The sequence below is a fragment of the Astatotilapia calliptera genome, chromosome 6 (assembly GCF_900246225.1).
Source record: "Astatotilapia calliptera chromosome 6, fAstCal1.2, whole genome shotgun sequence".
Classification (NCBI taxonomy): Eukaryota; Metazoa; Chordata; class Actinopteri; order Cichliformes; family Cichlidae; genus Astatotilapia; species Astatotilapia calliptera.
Window position 1 is genome coordinate 27,047,310 of NC_039307.1, and position 20,234 is coordinate 27,067,543.

At 42.1% G+C, this 20,234-nt stretch overlaps 1 protein-coding gene across 7 annotated transcripts in view; it reads right to left on the bottom strand.

Moving 5' to 3' along the window:
• Positions 1 to 159: 159 nt before the first annotated feature.
• Positions 160 to 20,234, bottom strand: part of LOC113024378 (LIM and calponin homology domains-containing protein 1-like) — a 31,387-nt gene continuing 11,312 nt past the window's right edge. The window contains exons 8-31 of one of the 7 annotated variants that reach the window (XM_026171399.1): positions 19,661 to 19,731; positions 17,995 to 18,196; positions 17,638 to 17,838; positions 16,874 to 17,182; positions 16,436 to 16,705; positions 14,163 to 14,420; positions 12,617 to 12,979; positions 12,173 to 12,481; positions 10,076 to 10,432; positions 9,773 to 9,811; positions 8,303 to 8,432; positions 8,069 to 8,226; positions 7,307 to 7,955; positions 5,657 to 5,980; positions 5,112 to 5,211; positions 4,997 to 5,022; positions 4,687 to 4,800; positions 4,444 to 4,536; positions 4,125 to 4,326; positions 3,861 to 3,960; positions 3,466 to 3,540; positions 3,221 to 3,329; positions 1,836 to 1,938; positions 160 to 1,508 (exon numbers count right to left, since the gene is read on the bottom strand). In XM_026171399.1, the coding sequence (XP_026027184.1) occupies positions 1,483 to 1,508; positions 1,836 to 1,938; positions 3,221 to 3,329; positions 3,466 to 3,540; positions 3,861 to 3,960; positions 4,125 to 4,326; positions 4,444 to 4,536; positions 4,687 to 4,800; positions 4,997 to 5,022; positions 5,112 to 5,211; positions 5,657 to 5,980; positions 7,307 to 7,955; positions 8,069 to 8,226; positions 8,303 to 8,432; positions 9,773 to 9,811; positions 10,076 to 10,432; positions 12,173 to 12,481; positions 12,617 to 12,979; positions 14,163 to 14,420; positions 16,436 to 16,705; positions 16,874 to 17,182; positions 17,638 to 17,838; positions 17,995 to 18,196; positions 19,661 to 19,731 (4,588 nt within the window). In that variant the 3' untranslated portion in view covers positions 160 to 1,482. Of the gene's footprint in view, positions 1,509 to 1,835; positions 1,939 to 3,220; positions 3,330 to 3,465; positions 3,541 to 3,860; positions 3,961 to 4,124; positions 4,327 to 4,443; positions 4,537 to 4,686; positions 4,801 to 4,996; positions 5,023 to 5,111; positions 5,212 to 5,656; positions 5,981 to 7,306; positions 7,956 to 8,068; positions 8,227 to 8,302; positions 8,433 to 9,772; positions 9,812 to 10,075; positions 10,436 to 12,172; positions 12,482 to 12,616; positions 12,980 to 14,162; positions 14,421 to 16,435; positions 16,706 to 16,873; positions 17,183 to 17,637; positions 17,839 to 17,994; positions 18,197 to 19,660; positions 19,732 to 20,234 lie in introns of all 7 variants that reach the window. The other 6 variants (XM_026171398.1, XM_026171400.1, XM_026171401.1 and 3 more) reach the window with 6 other exon arrangements.

Genomic DNA, 20,234 nt, shown 5'->3' on the forward strand with positions numbered 1-20,234 from the left:
TGAGATCTCAGAGTTTCGAAGGGAGCACATACCGTCGTTTAACAGCGTCGAAGCTCGTAGTAAGTGTACTTGGCATGGCTATAACATTACAGCTCATAATCAAAATCGTTTATGTTGATGTCAGCATGAAAGTAAATCCAAATAAAGAAACAGATAGCATCCCATTTAAAACATTTTATTGATAAACATACAGTTACTATAAAAGACAATGAACTGTGCTCTATTCCTCTGAGAGATGAAGAAGCTGTCAGGTTTCCAGATTGAGGCGAGACAAGAGAGGATAGGACAGTTCAGATTATTCTCTGGGGAGGCAACGCTTGTGATACAGAGGCAAATGAGGAGAGATTTTAGGACACTGTGGATTACCTTAAGAAGATATTAAAACAGGGAAGCAGCAAGTAACATTATGTCATTGGTTTAGTTCACTGGAGGCGATGGAAGAGGACAGCAGGTGATTAGGAGAGACTGATCCATTTAACATTTATTTTTTGCTGGTATGGAACTGTGCATTAAGTCAAATCACACACTGCATTCACACACACACACACACACACACACACACACACACACACACACACACACACACACACACACACACACACACACACTATGTGCCAAGACCTTTAGGTCTGTATGAGTGTGAAATACTCCTGCACACTCCACTCGCCTTCGCATTCATTACATAAGGCACTGATTCAGGTGCAGTCTGTGAGAAGAAACAATGGCTAAAACATCCTAAAGGGAAATTATTTAAAATTCAAAGAACAAGCATTATTACTTAACAACATGCATTCTCATTCCTGTAAAATGACTTATAGAAGAAAATCAAAAACAAAATCATCAGAATGATGTACGACAAACACAAGGATAGGTAAGAAAATAACAACTCACTATCCATCTGAGCAATACTCACAAAAACTTATATATATATATGTTATTTTTATCCATGCAAAACTGTAAACACAAAACCCAAAAATAAAGGAGAAGGTATGAGTAAGGCATTATAATGGTCAAGCTACTTCAGGTTATCCAACCTGAACCCCTTTTGCATCACACTCAAGAGAGTGGAGTCACATGATCAATGCAGAAGCAGGAGTTAATGAGTCAAGATTTGGGAGGCCGATGTGTTACAGACAGTAGTGTTCAGCTCTTGGAGTAAGATCCCTATTGAATGTCTTGTATGGATGTGCAAACGCCTAAACAAACTGGTTTTTTGATTACATCCATGCTACACATACTAAAAACAAGTGTATACACGTGTACGGTTAAGAAGTATAGCGATAGTCCTGCAAGTCCATGTAGTTGAGACTTTTGACCCACGTGGATTCAGACTCCTCGTTGTGAACATCCACGTGAACTGTTGTGCATTCAAGGAGGAAAAAAGATGATGACTTGTAGCGTCAAGACTGTTTCAGTGTGATTCAGGGTTTTAGAAGAGTTCTCCACCCAATCACAGAGGGTCCAGCTCCAAAACAGTGGTCATCATAGTGTGGTGGGCTGACCTCGGCCTGCAAACAGAAACAGACATTAACAGTCATATAATAAGTTTACACTGAAATGGTTTGTACTATCTAAAATGTTTGGTATGTGAGATAAAGACAGAAACGATGTCTGTATATACTCATACTATAGAAGTTACTCAGACACCACAGACATTACAAAAATCCGATAAACAAAAAAAAGATGTTAGCAGTCAAAAAGCTGAAGTCAAAATGGAGCCCACAAACCAACGGGTGACATCACACAGGCTAGGTATGTGTTTTGTATGCCATCTGTGTGCAGGACAGGATGCAGTCCCTCTGTGCTGGTTTGTGTGGGTGTGCGTGTCTTCTCACCCCGAGATGCAATGTAGCACTCGTGGCAGCTCAGCATTCCCTTACGAATCCGTACGTCAGTCCCTGCAGTGGCGTCACCAAGCTGTACACCACACAGTCCACACTGCGTTTGGAAATACGGCAATTAACATTATGTACACACAGGACTGTCTTCATGTTGAAAACTCTCATTTTTACTCCTGTTGTGCATCAATTTTTTATGTGTTCTCTTCCTTGGACATAATTGTGATATAAACTCACCCACTTTATTATGTATACCTAACAGATCGGACCCCCTTGCCCACCCCTTATTTTTCCTTTCAGAAATGCTTCTTAAGCCATCAGTTGTCATAGATTCAACAAGGTGCTGGAAACATTCATCAGAGTATCACACAGTTGCTGCAGATTTTTCAGCTGTACAAATTTTGCAAATGTTTCTCTCATTGAAATTGTCACACCACTTTGGCAAGGTGCTCTGTTGTATTGAGATCTGGTGGCTGTGGAGGCCACTTGAGTACAGTGAACTCACTGTCGTGTTAAATGACCAGTTTGAGAGTATTTGAGCTTTGTGATTCGGTGTGTGATCCTGCTGGAAGTAGCCAACAGAAGATGGGTACACTGTGGCCATAAAAGAATGGAGATGGTCAGCAAAAATTGTCAGGTAGGCAGTGAAGATGAGATGATGCTCAGTTTGAGGTTATCTCAGCTTTGGGATATGGTGTGCTACTCTAGTCATTAAAGACTGGTACACTGTGGTCATAAAGAGATGGACATAGTCAGCAACAATACTGAGCAACAATATTTAGATAGTTTGTGATGTTGAAATGATACTCAGTTGGCACTAAGGGGCTCAAAGTGTGCCAAGAAAATATCCCCCGCATCACTACACAACCCAGCAGGATAGATTCATGCTTTCATGTCTTAATGTTGCAGCAGATATCGAGACTCATAAAACCAGGAAATGTTTTTCCAGTTTTCAAATGTCCAATTATGACTAAAAGAGCAAATTGTGTCTAAGGTTTCTTAGCTGACAGGAGTGGCTCTGGAGTGGTCTTTTGCTTCCAATCAGACATGTTGTGCCTTCAGACATGCTCTTTTTCATACTTGGTTGTAACAAGTGGTTATTTGAGTTAGTGTTGGCTACCAGGCCACCTTCAAAGCCACGCAAACTACATTCTTCCACATTCTGATGCTCACTTTGAACATAAGCAGGCCATCTTGACCATGTCTACACTGAGCGGCTGCCATGGGACTGGTTGAATAGGTATCCGTTTTTAGAAGCAGGTGAACAGGTGTACCTAATAAAGTGGCTGGTGGGTGTAGATGTGCTCAGGTGATCTCTGCGTATCTGCTTCGATATGGAGGAAAAATAAAATCATCTAATTAATCTGCATGAGCGTGCTAACCTTGAAACAGTGCATGTGGAAAAACAGTCCCAGCGTATCTATGATCATAGCAGCGCCTTTTCCCAGAGGCTGAGAACAACCAGTGCACAGTCTCTTTCCACTAACACACCTACACAAAAAAGAGAGCAGGGGAACAGTTAGTCAGATACAAACTCTGCTTTCCCCACATTAATGGATCTTCAATCTGCTGATCTGTGGTAATATTTCAGGTATTCATTGGTGCATATGTGTGCTAGCATCATCACCTGCTGGGTGAGGGAGGCTGAGGCTTTGGAGAGGAGGACTGTTGTTCACTTGTAACACCATCATGAGATCCAGATCTGAGGTTACAAAAAAAGAAAAATATTCACATACACAGCTGAAAGATATGTGCCATGCTAGTACCCCCCCCCCCCCCAAAAAACAAACAAACAAAAACAAACAAACAAAAACAAACAAATAAACAAACAAAAGAAACAACTTAAATCTTCTGACAATTGAATATTAACACCAGACAGGAGAGGTTGCTATTTTATCACAGGGCTCTCCAGAGAGAGCGAAAGTGCGAACTGCTGCTGCCAGAATTCAATCCAATAAGTAAAACAACTGTATAAAATAACACAAGGGTGTAGATACAGGCATATACAGCCACCTGGTGTACCTTTTAACAACCTGTCCCTGGTTCAGCTGAGTATTGCGGTCCAGAGAGGCTGTTTTCCACAATTCCTGTTTCTTTGAAGGTTCAACATCAGCCCCAGAATCTATAAAAATGAATAACATAGTATGATAAACTCTAAAGAATGCTTTACTGTTCTCATTATAAACGTTGTCCTTTGGAGGCTAAAGCTTCTTTGATCCAACTTCTTCAGATGTTTGTTTTTTCCCTCGCTTTGTCGGTCCAGAAATGTAAGTACTTCATGCTCACCCTGGAAGAAATGCAGCTTTGATGCATGCTGATCTTCATTCCCTGTAGAGATTTTTTGGCCATTGTGCTGCAGAGGAACATTTTTTCCCTTTGTGTTGTCGTTTTCTGTACCAGGTGAGGTTGTCGCCGTCTGTCCTGACACCTGGTTTAACAGGCCGGTAGGATTGAGGGGTGTGACGGTCTCCTCTAGAATCCGTCTTTCCTGGAAGAAGCACAGAGAAAACAAAAAATCAAAGATGAAAAATAGGACGTGCAGAACCAGCACACATAGTTTTTTTTTTTTTTTTAGCTTAAAGTGAGTCTGTCTAGATGTTTGCACCTCTTCATTGTGCTTCCTCTCCTCCTCTTCCACCTCGAGCTGTGCTTTCTCCCATTCCTTCATCAGCTTCTCTTGCTCTCGCTGGTATTGCTCCTGAAGTGAAACACGTTCATGTTAATTTCTGAATGCTCAGAAAACACATGTGACACACACACACAACATTTACACACGTGTCCATTACATCGCGTGCAGTCTGTTTTCTGCAAGGCATTCGTGCACATACACATCATTACACTGCAGTACCTTTAAGAGGCGCTCCTGCTCCTGTTGCCACCTTTCCAAGCGCTTACGCTCCTCATTGGGGTCCCAGACCCAGTGATTAACACGTTTAGCCAAGTTCAACATGGGGGTCTCAATCTACCCAGACCCGACCAACAACCACAGACACACACATGTATACCCACCAAAAGGACAGAAAGAGAGGAAAGGTGAGAGGACAAGTCTGACTACAGCGACTACAGTGACCACTGGAGACGAGGGGTCAGGACAGGATCATATTAAAGAATGAAGGAGAAACAGAAAGGAGGAGCTGGAGCTGCTCAGAGATACTCACGGTCACACTGCTCTCCTCAAGTCCTTCTGTGGAACGAGACAGACGCAAGCAGAATATTAGAGAAATGAAACGGGACGGCTACGCTGTGAAGGATTTGTTTGAAATGCAGTTTTACCCGAGACGGTGGGAGAATATTCTTCCATGCTGCTGGGTGTGGAAGATGGTTGAGTATTTTTTTCATCCTCTGGTTTCTCAAACAAGCCAGTGGTCTCAACCTGTGGATATGTGGGGTGAATATTAAACTATATTTATAAACTATCCAGTGGTAATAAAAAGGCAGGAAAAATAATTAATGAAAACTTAATTAACCCTGCTTGAGTGGCTTTGCATGATTCATAGTTTTAAATACTTATTTCTCTCATACTGGGCCTTGTGCAACTTTCTATAATGACCAATACAATTTTTTTGAAAGACCTTCAGAAACCGTGGAGAACTATTGCTCAAGACTCTGATGAATTTTCTCTTTACACCCTATGCAGCTGCTGTTTTACGTTAATGTAATTGTTCAATAATGTGATCTTCTTTAAACTATACTTTTGCTTTACAAGGGAGATCCATCACTGGAAGAAATGACTGTAGCAGAATGACAGCTTTTGTGTGGTACTTTTGCTAAATGGGACAAATAGGAAGCATCTTTTAATATGTCACTTGTAGCATTACCTCTCCGTCGTTTTGGGTGTCTGTGTGAAGCGGCTCCACAACCTTCTGCGTAAGCTCTGTCACAATAGTTGTTGTGATGATACAGTTTCGACCTTCGATCAGGGAGCTGATGGCAGAGCCTGAAGACGGCGTTGACTTCTCCGTCTCCGTAGGCTGCTGCTCTGCAGTCTCGGCACTTTTAACAGCCTCCACAGGTGGAGCATCTTTCTCCGCCTCTTTGGATAAAACATCTTTGGTCTCCTGTGGTGAGTGCTGAGGGGAGGTAGGTGGAGTGGAAACAGTTAGCTCCTCCGTCTCCTCTCCATTCACTCGTACCAACCCGTCCTTTTGAGAGGAAAGCAGAGAAAGGCGATGAGTAACTATAGCCAACCTATTTGGCATTTACTAAAACTGTACAAACTTTAACCGTGTAAAGCCTAAACCATGTTCACCAACTGTCAGAAAGTTCAATTTTTTAACTGGAGTGCTTATTGAACCTTCTGACAAGTTTCAATTTGTATCATTTTTGCAACCTTTGCTTTAGGGCTCAAAAACCCATGTATTGAATATGACACATTTGGTGCTGCAGGGTTTAAGAAATGGTTTATAAAACTTATAATGTAGTTAAAAGCATATGTAAGGGCTAGTGTGTTCATCAAGACACATTATTCGTTAATAATAAAAAATTGCTGCTTATAATGATCTGTTTTTACACAAGACTCCAATTATTGTATGACAGGAAAAGTCATACAGTTGTTGACACTGATGGGGCTTTTGTGTTGTTTCTCAGTTTTGGATTCTTGTTTAATATTATTGAGATTTGTTTCTGTTTTGTTATCAATGCTGTTCTGCTGCTTGTGAAGTTTTTGATTCTTGCGTTTATCGAGCTTTTGGTCCTTGTCTTGCTTCTGTTATTGACGACTCTTCAGTGTTCTCCTGCCTTTGACTCCCTCAGCCATGTCTATGCGTGCAAACACTTTCATCTACTTGTTTTTTGTTATGTGTCTCTTGTGTTTACCTCCTGTTTTCACATGTTGTTTCTGCCTGCTTTCTGCCCACACCTGTGTCCCGTTCCCTCCTGTCATTTCCCTCTGTTCACCTGTTTGTCTCTGTAGTCTGACTGCCTGCTGCCTCTGTTCCCTTTCCCTACTTTTCAATTATTTTGGGGGGCTTGTACATTTTTCATTTCACCTTTTCTTGCTTAATAAAAAATGTAAAAAGCTCAGCTTTAGTTTTCACATTTTGCTTCCCATGTCTGCTGCTGGGTCCACTTTTGTTTTCATTCTTCCCGAAACGGATATTTGCTTACACTTGCATTGCAATGTCTAATCTAAGCATTAACCATTTAGCCATGTGAAGGCTTTAATTACTAATGGCAAAATTTAGTTATTTACATGTAAACAAACATTAGGACTACAGGGATATTTTACCTAGACTATATGGATGGGAAAATACATACAGTTTTACATTTTCATTAGTGTTTAAATCTTCATAATGAATACTTTAAAAAATAATACTAATAAAAAAGTCGCCCATGATATTTTTTTCATGAAGAGTATTACAAAAGGTTTTGATGAGCAAGAGGAAAATAATAAAACTTTAAAAACATTAAAAGCTACAAACAACACAGGTACCAGCTATCAGTCAATCCTGATGGATCTGAGTCATTACCTTAATAGGTTTGTGCCCAGGGAGGACGGCCCCAGGCTGGCAGTAGGGTTTGGCTGCCAGCAGGGGGATGGGCCTGGAGGACACAGATGGTGGGGAGGGGAGAGCGTTTGCCGACTGTGTGGGGTGAGGCTGCCCTTGCGCACTCTGAGGTGAAGTGTGTTTTGTCTGAGGCTGTGGATCTCCTGTGATCGCAGCCTGTTGCGCAGTTGGAGACTCCATTAGTTGGGTCTGGGGTTCATTAAACTCCAGAGACTGAGGTGACACACTCAGTGAGTCTGTGACTGTGGACAGAGGACTGGTTGGACTGTTTGGTGTTAGAGGGCTGGTGGCTAATTTTTCTTGCTGATCTGATGTGTCTGTCTCTATCTCTTCAGGTTTCATGTGCTCCTGATTTGTAACTACATGTGATTCTGGTTGGCGCAGAGCCTCTGACATCTCAGCGTTATTAACAGGTGATTCTGGCTTCTGCTCTTTGTCCAGCTCATTTAGTTCGTTTTTGGGTGTGGAGGTGGATCTGGGTAGTTTTAGGGTGTCCAGTACTGCATCACTGATGGTGAAGCGGAGAGCATAGCGCTGCAAAACCAAGGCTGCCTCCTCTGGAGTCACTGCGCTTCTGTAGGCTTCACACAGATCTGCTTCTCTGCGCTCCCTAAAAAGAGCAGCAACACAAAGCATTTGTCCAAAGGTAGAAATACTGTCACGACACTAAATAAAGTATGTTTGTAAGGAAAGCAAGAAAAATGGTCTCTGTATAATCCTTACTTCTCCTCCACGATCTCTTTATAAGTCTTAATGCTCTTCCTCTTATTGCCGTCACGTCCCTCCCCCTTCATCCTCTTTTCTATTCTCTTCCTCTCCTCCTCCTTTCTGATTAGATCCTGTGACGCGCTGCGGCGGCGATTCTTCCAGCGAGCCAGGTCCTGTCACAAGTTCACATCATTAATATGTGGTTCTTATTTTCCCAATGCACCCTAAATGCTTCCTCACATCACTCACATCTTGCCAGTGGTCCTCATCCTCCAGAAAGTTGTTGTACTGCTCGTGCATGTGTTCATGTCGCGATTGGCTCAGCGACGGTAAGTGTCCCACCTCTTCCTCGTTAAGCATGTCACCCATACTTACACTCCTAGAAAAACAAAGGCTATAGTTTTACTTTAGATAAATCCCTTAAACGCCACAGTTAATCATTTTGCCTGATTTGGCTCTGGAAAACCCCTCCAGCAAGTTTAATCTATTATTTGCATTTAGTGACATCAACGTGTGTATAACACAGAGCCTAAAATAACACCCAAGCACTAGTCTAAAACAACACATAGTCCATGATAAAAAAAAAAGCAGCAAAAACAGGAAAAAAAGTCTTGAAAATAAATGCAACTGCAATTTTTTTTCTATAAATATACACAAACACGGAGAAAGACATGCACAACCAACAACTGTCCACTAAGAATACAAAATGCCCTCCTTAACTTTCTTTGCTACTTTGATAGAAGTTAGAAATAAATGTTTTGAGTTTTTTGGGGTTTTTTTTTAAAACATTGTTCACAAGGTAACAACCTTTCTTTTTAAAGTCTGGATAATGTCCATACGTCCTATCCTGGATCTGGGTTCTTTTGGTTCAAGGATGAATATATTATTTATACATGAAAAAAAAAACAAATACAGCATGATAGAAAAAATATAATAAAACCAATCTTTCTGTATATTAGTTGTGTATGTGTTGCCCGTGTCTCAACACAGTAACACTAGCAAAGACATGTTACTGCTTCTGCAAACTAATCACGAACCAGCTAATAAACTGAGCAAACACAACCACAGACTGTATATAAAAGATGGACATGGCTTCTAGGTTTAAAACCTGCACTCCTGTTAACACCAGCAGGGGGCGACTCCTGTGGATGGAAAAAGAGGCTTCCAGTTGTACACGGTAAAATAGAAAACGCCTGTGCTTCGTTTCTTCGTGACCCTTCCTGATGAATTTATGGGCTCACTTCCTGGTTTCAAGTGTGTTATGGTCCTCGGTAGACGGAGAAGCTGGTATAAACCCAGCTTCTCAGCTAGATCCACTTCTTCCTCATTGAGTACAGTTTTGAAACATCAAGATAGTGTTTGACAAAAATGCTCATCTCCAAGCATATGAGACTTACTAACTAACCATACTAACCAGTAAGTGTGGCACAGTGGCTGTGTCCATCTTTTACATACAGTCTATGAACATAAGATAAGAAACACAGTCATTCAACTTTGCAATGTAGTACAATCCGATGAAGGAGTCTATGTTGATGTGTAGTTTCATATGTAAAAGCAATCAATGGAAACCAAAAGCCTGACGCTATTGATGAATTAAAATGTATCAAAGCACATTATTGTAAGCATATTTTTGGATTCTACTCATGAATTGTGGCATGTGTAGTGTGTCCATATTGTTATCATGCAGGTGCTCATCCAGATTCACAGATAAACACTTACTCGGTGTCCTCAGACATAAAAGCAACACGTCGGCTCATCCTAAAACAGCAAGTAAATGAGAGGAAAGAGCAGGTGAGGGTATGGGTAAGAGCGGGGTTTGCAGGCGCCCTAAATGCACACAATATTTTTCAAAGCTAGCAATTTAACGTGTGAATCGCTAACAGAGGGAAATGTTTTGCTTTGCACATCTGAACAAAATCATAACAAATAAAACCTGCTAGAAAAGCAGAGCAACAATCCCATTCATCAAATCTGGGAGGGGGAGTGATAACACATGCACAAAAAGCTTAACAGTTATCTCACATCATTGGAGGAAGCTCGTCGTCCTCCAGCCAGAAGGGTTTCTTTCGAGGTTTCTCATTTACATCCTTCTTTCTCTCCTCCACCTCAGCTTTTTCCTCAACTCTCTCCTCCACTTTCTGCTTTTCCAGCCCTGACTTTACACTACAGACTTGTGCAGGACCAGGACTGGGTGCAGGCACGAGTGAAGGAGAAAAGAGGGGTTCAGCAGTAACTGTGGCAGAGGTATTAGGGACCATCGCACCTTCGCTTTCTTGCTTTTCCTCCTTTTCCTCACGCCTTTCTCTCAGCACTGCAAACGTGGGACTGGTTGGAGCTTTGGAGGGCAGGGCCTGTGGCTCTGCTGCCACAGCAACAATACTGCTGGAACAGCAACCCAGTGACAAGGCCAATATTAACAGAAAATATGCTTATAGGGGAAATTAAAACTGCATCACTGAAGACTGAAAGCTGATCCACTCTGGGTATGTTACAGCCTGCTATGAGATCACTGAGCGGGGATGGTTAGACAGTGCTTAAAGAGTCGGGTCACCCAAACAACATAATAATGCTTTTCTTGTCAACTTTTCATCTGATCTACTTTAAGTTCAACTTTGCTGTTGAACCAAGAAGGTGGAGTGTGAGTTTTTAGACTGTTTCATCAGTTCTGTTTCACGGATTCATTTTAAAGTCACACTGTATTACACTAGATGCTCTCTGTAGTAGCTACCAAGTCTCTTGCTGTTGAAGGGGTGTTCTTCCTTCATACAGTTGCCAAGTGCTTGCTTATAGAGAATTGTTGCAGTTCTCTGCAGTTGAAAAACTGAACTGAGCAGATTATAGTGGCTCCATAATGATGTGGCTTAGTTTACATATTAACCTAAGAAGAAAAAGATCCCTGGTTTCATTCTGGAAGACACAAATCCCTTTGGGGTTGTGTTCAGAAAGGCATTACGTCATTGGTGTAAAAATCTGCCAGATCAAATATGCGGCGCTACCTGCTGTAGAGACCCCCTAAGGAACACCTGATAGCATCTTTCTTTATTGGAAATTGTACAATGATACAAATGTCATTATCACCAAAACAACCAGACTACCAGAACAATATATTTAGAGGGTGATGCAGAAGATTTAGGTAATTATTTGTAATGATGGTAATTTAACTGGATATTGAACATGGCACACAGGTAAATCTTGCTACTACATGTTATATCATCTTGTAAAATGATACTTTTGCATCATTTCACTTTATTAAGATTCTATTTATGTTCACAAAACATGAACATGACATATTATGAGATATATGATATATTATAATGCCATCATGTTGCATGGCAACCACCTAACAATGGACTAGAAGGATCTGAGCATTACTGGGGACCCAAAAATGGACTAATTGCTTTAAGTAATCACACTCTCTTAGAGTGATGAAGTATATTGGTTTGCCAACAGCATGAAAATACTACACAGCACTGCAGCATGGGTAAGTACTAGTTTACATAAATAGGCAAAGCTTTCTGGCAGTTTTATAGATTTGGAGAATTTTTATAATTTGCATAAATGTGTTTCTCATCCCTAAAGCCAGATCTCTGCCAAAGACAGATTAAGTATTTATAGACTTTTTCAAGTTTACATTTTCACATAATTAGGGTGACCCAACCTTTAAGAGTTTCAACCTCTTCAGACTGAAACAGCAGCCATTTATGTGATTCAGCCGTGATTCATAGCCAACAGTCCTTTACACAACAACGACAAAAGTCACGCCTAACAAAACCTACGTTAGATGTCACGACAAAACATTCAACCACATTAGTTCAACCAAAGCACAAATGAGCCAAACCACGTGGGAAACAGAGCTGCAAGAATCCGACCACAGCAGCAAATCAAAGTCAACCAATCCTTTCATATGAATGAATGAACATCACACTCCACGCTGCAGGCATTCAGAAACACTCACAGCAACAATGCAGGCAAGTCGAGACTGTAATTCACCCAGGACACATGCTAATGTTAGTACTTGAAGATGTAAAGTAAACATCATTAAACCTTAATCCTTGCCAATAAACACTCTTTGTTAGTTGCAGTAGTTCACAAGTGCCACGATTTCTTTTCATTAAATACCTTTCACCCTCCTTCTTTTCTGTCAGCTTAGGCCTGCTGTGGAGCTGCTTCATAGCAGACACTGGACTGATGTTATACTTCACTGATCCAGGAACAGGCAGGAACTGATTTCTTTTAGCTGTGCTCGCTTTTTGGAACGACCCCGTCCTTCGAGCCATCATATCATCTTTCTCCGGGTCAGGCGCAGGCACATTTTCACCACACTCATCCTCATTATCACCGTATTCCCACTCTCCCTGAGACGCTGATCGGATCACTGTTGTCTCGACCTGCTGTTGAGGTGCTTCCATGGGCTGCTGGTGCTCCACTCTGTGACAAAAAGTCTTTTAACTGAAAGAACTAAACACCAAGTTATAGAACCTCTTTTATGATGCAAACAACACCCGAGCTTGTTAGTTGCATCTGCACCCTGTTAGACACACTCCAGATCACAGCTCAGCCCACCTGACGTCCAGTTTCTTGCTCCTGTCTGCCTGCACTTTCTTCTTGTTCTGCGGAGCAGCGTCTGTGGTTACCTCTCCCTGTGTGCAGCGTTTGGAGGAAGGCAGAGGTAGGAAGCGGTTGTAAGTCACTGTAGAGGCGCTTTGTTTATGGAAAACTCCCGTCCTCCTTGCCATCATGTCGTCTTTCTGAAGATCTGGGACTCTCCCCTCTTCTTCTTCCTCCTCCTCCTCTTCCTCTGATCTCCCCTCATATTGAGCCAGGCGGGCATCGATCTCAGCGGGAGTGGGAATGGCCTTGGTGGTCCAGGGTGGGAGGTCATCAGAGGGAGAGGTAGTTTGATTGGGGTCGGCTCCAACTACCTGGCTGTTGGAGTATTGCATAAAGGCTCAAACTACAGCAGCAAAAAACAGGTCACGTGCACCTGCAGATGACCCAGATATGGCCACAAAGCCCAGGCATCGACATGCAGGAAAGCACAGCAGCAAGAGCACAGACCAGAGAAGAAAATATCAACATTCAAGATTTAGGGGGGAAAAAGCACACAAACGTGACAAAGGTACAAAACTAAGATATTCAAGAGGTGTTTTAGTTATTATTATTATTATCATCATCTTGTACATTTGTATGTTCATGGCTGACGTATTGTGACAATCTCCCCCTCGGATATTAATGGCCAGAAAAGTGCACAACATCAACAGATGTTCACTTGATGATGAAAAATGAAACACTTTGTTTCATATTTTCATTTTCTATTTTATTATACATCTGTATAATAATATAATTAATTGGGACAAAAATAGACTGAGCATCAAATTCTAGTCCTTGAATGTGAGCGAATGTTTGTTCCAGATTCGAAGTGACCATCTCAACGTGTTCGAGAAACATGATGAGACATCGCTGAGTCAACACCCTGACAAAACTGGTCAAAATTTGCTCTTTAAATAAGTGAGGCCATGACTTTTCTTAATAACTAAATCATTTGGCTTTCATAAATCAGATTTAAGGATAAATCTGCGACAGGGTTTTTCCTGCAGATAAAAAATTCTGACAGCCTCTTAGAGAGAATGTAGTCAGAGCCAAAGGAAAATCCCTTCAGTTTGTATTTTTTGTATTTGTGACTGCATTTAATTAAGCACATTTCTATTCATCACATGCTCATAAGCAACAGGAACTTTACTATATGTATGTAATAGTGCTTGTGTACATGGTCTTCTATTAAAGGCTCATTCTGAACCAGGAAAAACCCCTACAGCTGACGTATGAGCTGCCCGGCAGATTTATCAAGCTCCATTTGCTGCAGTATTTACTACATGCATGTGTGTGTGTGTGTGTGTGTGTGTCAATGTGTAGGCTTTCCTTGCCCATTAAAACTACAAGCAAATCAGGACATTGCAGGAAAGACCATTCAAACTACCTATTATACAAATTCAAGTAGGAGCAATGCAACAAGTGATGCAGCACAAAAGCTTCCCTGGTGCGATCCATACTAATGCAAGCGACTTGGAATTCAAACCACTAAGTTGCCTCTGTTTGGCCGCGTCCATACCTGCGTTCCCACTCTGAAAGCTGGGAGCCCAGGCCAATGGTAGGCATGGCTATGGTTGCCTTGGAAAGGAGTCGTCTAAGTAACTCCGTCTCCTCGCCTTCACTCGACATGACTGTGTCTATTGGCTGCTCGATCTCAGTCACGCCCCCAAAGGTCACAACTTTGCCTTGACCTCGTCCAGCCTTTGCTGATCCGCTGAAGGGACCTCCATAATTTTTCACCAGGCAGGCCTGACACACGGGGCCTGGGCTAGTATCACTGTACATACAGTCTCACAAATTAAGACCCACAGCCACAAACACACACACACAACACCAGCAACACCACAAGCAGGGGGAAAAGAAATAATGAGCAACTACAGACGGAGGATGAGACTGTGAAAACAAAAGAAGGATTACATGGAAATGTTGAGTCAGATAGTGAGGATGGATGCACAAAAGAGGACAAAGCATGGGATTTTATATCCAAATTACTCAAACACTCATGTTCGCACACAGACACAGACACACACACACACACACAGTAAGGATTTGATCTATTCTAGGTGGTCACATTTTCTGCTCACTGCTGCTCCTCTGGGAACACAAAAAAGTCTTTATCCTATCTAATGACATCAGCACAGGCGGAGAAAAACAAAGCCAAGCAGTGCTCGCAGCCAACAGTCGCCTCTTTTTTGGTCTCACACACGGTCTCATACACACCGGCCAATTCCCTGCTCCTTTTCAAGTCCTGTCAAAGAAGACTGAAGAGGACTGAAGTGCACAATGATGAGGAGAACAAACAGCAGGCGAGAACACAGGGGGACAACAGAGACGAGGGAAGAAGGGAAAGTCCAGAGAGATGTAATTTAAAATTACTCTAAATATCTAACAGTAAGAGACTGTTGGGAGGGCTATAAACGTTATTTAATTTAAAGGCTTAACTAGTGACAGCTCACATTGTTGATGATTATTTAATTGTTCGTAAATGTAATAAATGTGACTATGATACGGAAACGTCTGTCTGTTTGCTTGTTTGTCCGCAAACTCCTCCTGGACCATTAGGAGTTGAGCCACTAAACTTGGTACACAGATACATTTAGGCCCCTGAAGGTTTTTATCTATATCAGATACTATGATGTTATCATCGTGTTGTCTAGCAACCACCTAGCAAAAGGCTAAAGGGACCCTTTTGTTCCCTTGCATAAACACTGAAAAACACTACTACGCCTAATGTTTTTAAACTTTTATTAATGTGTCACTTTGCCAACAGCACGAATGAGCCAAATAGTGCCGTGGCACAGGTGTGTAGTAAAATTAGACATTTTGAGAACTATGCTCACTTGCCAGGAACAAGATCCAAAAACTGATACCACTGTGGTGTAAGGTTATTATTGTTGACCAAAACTTAAAACTTAGTGTGAATTTTTTAAAAACCTAAATCAAAATAAACAAAAACATGCTTTAAAAAATGAAAACAAACAGAAATGCTATTGTGCCAAAAAATAATATTATAGAAATATGTCTTCAGAGGAGGCTTTGTTAGATATGCTTATTGAGACTATGACGTCTACAACACAAGGTTTGTACTACAATACCTGTTCTTATCCTTATCAACTAAAATAATCAAAGTGACACTGAAACTAATAAAACATACACTGTAACAAAACATTTTATACAATAAAAAGCTGAAGTGAAACAAAGCTACTCTGAAACTTTTTAAAACTCATACCTATCTCATTTATTATCATTTATTATCTCATTTAACAATCAAGTCTGAAACAAAATCTCTGAATTTTCCTCTGGCTGTTTAACGGGCTGAACGTGTTGGGTTTTTTTTACAACAATTATTTATTCTAAAATTATAATTTCACTTATGTTTTTGTTGTTTGGGTTTTAGATAGCTGAATATTCAATTTTCTGCCTTTTTAAATTCTATAGAAAGCATCTCATTTTCAGTTTCATTATCCTCCACCTTTTTGATAACATTTCCAATTAAAACACCAGACGTGATACTCTTCTGTGTCACACCCTGCTGGGGGGTTTAAAGTGGCTGACACAAACTGAATCTATATTGCTTCAGCTAAAAAATGAATTAAACACTTCTTTATATGAGAACTGCTTACCAATAAATAGTTTGATGATCTGATGAAGACTAAAATAAAACAAGAAACACACCCACCCACACCACCCATTCTCTTGTCACCTCTTAAAGATCACACACTTTGCATACAGCAGCATTTACATACATTGTCTTGCGTGTTTGCTGAAACAGACTGTGTGTGTTTTGGGCACCTTGGTTCACTCATCCTGAGTCTCTCCCACTTCTGCATATCTGCCTGGCTCATGGAGGAAGACACAAAGCTGACCGGGCCGTCCCTGTGAGGGAGGGGCCTACTCTGAGCCCGTCTACGAGCCAGGTCGTCCTTCTGCTTATTAGGCATCGCTTTAACCTTCCCCTCGTGTCCCTCGTCCTCCTCATCCTCCTCCTCCTCGTGGCAAGAGGGAGAGTTTAGGAAGGGGTTGTCTTTGCGTGTAATGATGTCAGCAACCGCCTCCTTCTCACTGTCCAACCACAGAGCCAGTACAGCAGCATCACACGGCACACATCAAAGTGGAGCGCAACACATCAAACCACAAGTGACCGCAGCAGGCAAAGAAACAAAGAGTGAGAAGAACGTTTAGAGGTGAGCGAGAGGAAATGGAGTCAAAACAACACCACGCTTTGCTAACCTGATCTCCTTCTCCTGAAGCATTTGCTGCGAGGCTCGTCTGATGCCCTCCCAGCGCTCTCTGTCTTTATCGGTACATAATGGAGGAGGGATGAACTGGTGCACTTTGGGTGCGACTGTGCCACGATGAGCTCGCCTGGACGCCAAGTCATCCTTCCGGACATCTGGAACTTTCCGCACTGCTGCTTCCTCTTCCCCGTCAGAGGGGGAATCCCACGCAGACTTCTGGGAGCTCAAAAAGTCGTTATCACGGCGGAGGATGATGTTCGGAGATGGTGACCTCGGTTCCTTTTCCTCCGTTTCGGGAGGGCTGGGGTTAGAGACGGGGTAGTGCAGCGAGGCAGTTTCAGAGGATAGTAATGTGCGGGTTTTGATTGACATGCGCCCAAACGGTTGTTAGTCCAGGTCAGTAGTCAGATGTGTCTTTATGTGTTTTAGAAACATGACACAACCACACAGAATTCCCGTCAGCTGAAACCTCTATCACAACACAAAGTGACATGGCTTAACTGCTCCTATATGTCTCTTCTCCATAAATCCAGCAATGACAAATCAGTTAGTTCACAGTCACAACAGACATCAGTGGGCTATCACACAAACATTCTCCTTAAAGCAGCAAGACAGTTACAGGCAGACAGCATCACTAAGCCAAAGGTTCATCCAGAGCACCTGTTTCTACCATCAGAAGTTCATGTTAGTGCATGTAAACAAAACCGTTTCTCCACCACAGCAGAGGCAGGAGTTGTCATGCCCATCCTCCCTGACCTGCTGTAGCGAACGACAGCAGGAAGAACTTTAATTCCTGCCTTCTCCAGCTTCTGCATCCTCCTCTGCTCCAACACTTCCTGGGTGACCACTTCCTCTTCCTGTTTTTCCCCATTGTTCTCAGGTGCCCAAGTGACAGTCTTGGAGGTTTTGTGGAGGAGTGTAATTTTTTTGCATTGATCTGCAGTAGCTTGTGGCTGACTGAGGAATGGCAGGAAGATTTAAAAAAGCACATTTGTGTTTTTTGTGCTTTTACCTCTTTTTTCACCTCGGTTTTTGTTTTTCCACAGTGACACTTGTATTGCTTTGGAAATCATTTAAAGCCAAATAATTTATTTTTAATATGTTGCTCATTACCTCCGCTGCTCTCTCTCTTCCGTATGTGGTTTTCGCCGTGGAGTTGGGACGTAGGAGGTGGCGTTGGTTCGGTTAGGAAGAAACTGGTTAAAGGGGACAGAACTTCTTGCTTCTTTGCTGGAAGTCCTTCTGGCCAACATGTCATCCTTCCGCACATCTGGCTTCCTGTTGGGGGCATCGGCCTCCGAGTCGCTGCCTCGCCCTGGGCAACAAAGAGCAACAGAGCATTACAGAGAAAATAATGCTGAAGGTCGTGCAGTTACTTCAAATTAGGCCTTCGATATAACACATAGAGACATACAGGACCCAGTTTTCACTGACACTGAGATGCAATCTGTAGTTGACTCTTATCAGGAGAAGAGAAACGACATTTAAATGTAGCCAATACATTTTAAAGGCCACTTCAGTTCCTCCTGGTAGCTTAAAAAAGACTCATCAGATTCTTACATAGCAGGAGTTTGCCTCCCAGACTGCAATCTAAGATGTGGTTAATGTTGTTAAAAGGATGTATCAACGCAAACCATCTTTTCCTAAACTTGCCCGAGCAGAGCTATTTCTCAAATCTAACCAAACTGCAACTGAAAACTGAAAATAACATCAAAGAAAGGAACGCCTTCTGCCTCAAAGCCCTGACAGCAAATATCTCCCACTAGCCCAACCAGCCTTCATTCACAAAAAGTGACTGAAGGCAGTGACAATCCCCTTTGGCATGAATCCTGTTTGTCAACAAGTTCGACAGGCTCCAGATAACTAATTTGCACATTAACAACCACAATAAGTGCAGGATCAAGATAATGAGATTAGTACCAATTATTTATACCAGGTGCGAACACCCACGGATGAGATGTCATTACCCAGCTGAAGCACTCAGACACAGATCACATGGTAATCTTTTGTGTAAATGTTCTTTCTAAATGTTGCCAAAGAAACAGTAACACCATATTTTTTTATTACTTGTGACATGATCATTATAGATACTTTTAAGCATTTTATCAATTTATAGCAACATCACAAAGTCCTTTCTACTCCTACCTCCATGACCTAAAGGAAATGTAGGGAATAAGGCTATTTGTGGTTTGGGGGTAGTGTTTTTCTTGTAACCCTGCTGAGCATACGGTACATTATAGTGTCGACATAAAAGACACAAACAGGATGTCTGTGATACTCCCTCCATCACACACACACACACACACACACACACACACACACACACACACACACGGCGTGTGACAGGCAGGATGTTAACCTCAGCCTGTGTCTTTTCACAGGTCCAAACCTCTAGAGACTGCTACTGAGACCAACAGCTGCTGCATCTGGGATCCAAAACACACACATACATGCACGCACACACACACACACACTGTGATATTCAGCTGTTGCCCTCAGCCAGTCTGACCAGTTGCACTATATGAAGGTTAAACAACCAACATGCTGTCGAACAGCAGTGAGTCTAATTCTGGACGAGCAGATTTGTATTTAAAGGAATGCTGTAGTTGAGTATTTGGGTATCTACACTTTTGCAGTTTTCCTTTGAGAGTCATTTGGGAGCTTTGCAGGCCGCCAGCTTAACAACAAAGGCTTGACACAGTAGAAGTGGTGAGAAGCAAACAGCTCTCTGAAAATATAAAAACAGGATCCACTTCAGAGGCATTTCATCAGAACTGACCGTCGCTGTTTCCTCGATTCACGACGTCGGGAGAAGGGCTGTGCTGCGAGCGTGAGCCAAAGGAATCCAGACTGGCAAGAACAAAAGGACACATACCAGAATACATTAGACATGATGTAACTGAAGTCACTGATGGGACACTTGTTTGAACACAAATGGAGGTCAAAAGCTGTGCAATTCAGGGTAGACCAGGGGTGTCAAACATAAGGCTTGGGGCCCAGAGTTGGCCTGGCAAAGATAAAAGCAGTGCAGTGCTCTCTTCTGATACACTCTAACATCAGAACAAAAACTGTGTGCTGGATGCTTCATGGCATGGGTTTCTGCGGGCTGAGCAGCTCTTGTAGGTGTGATGTGTAGATGGACCATTACTTTTGTCCATATTTAGATCCATGCCCCCACCTCCATTTAAAAATAAGGTGTGAACACCTGGTGGGAAGGGAACCCGTTCTTTCTCTGTGACATCATACAGAACAAAGCGAAAAACTCTGTATGAATGTCGACAGCAGTCTGAAACCTGAGCCTCGCAGCCCCCACTGACCTTTTTATTATAAACTTTGGCCATGCCTAATATAAG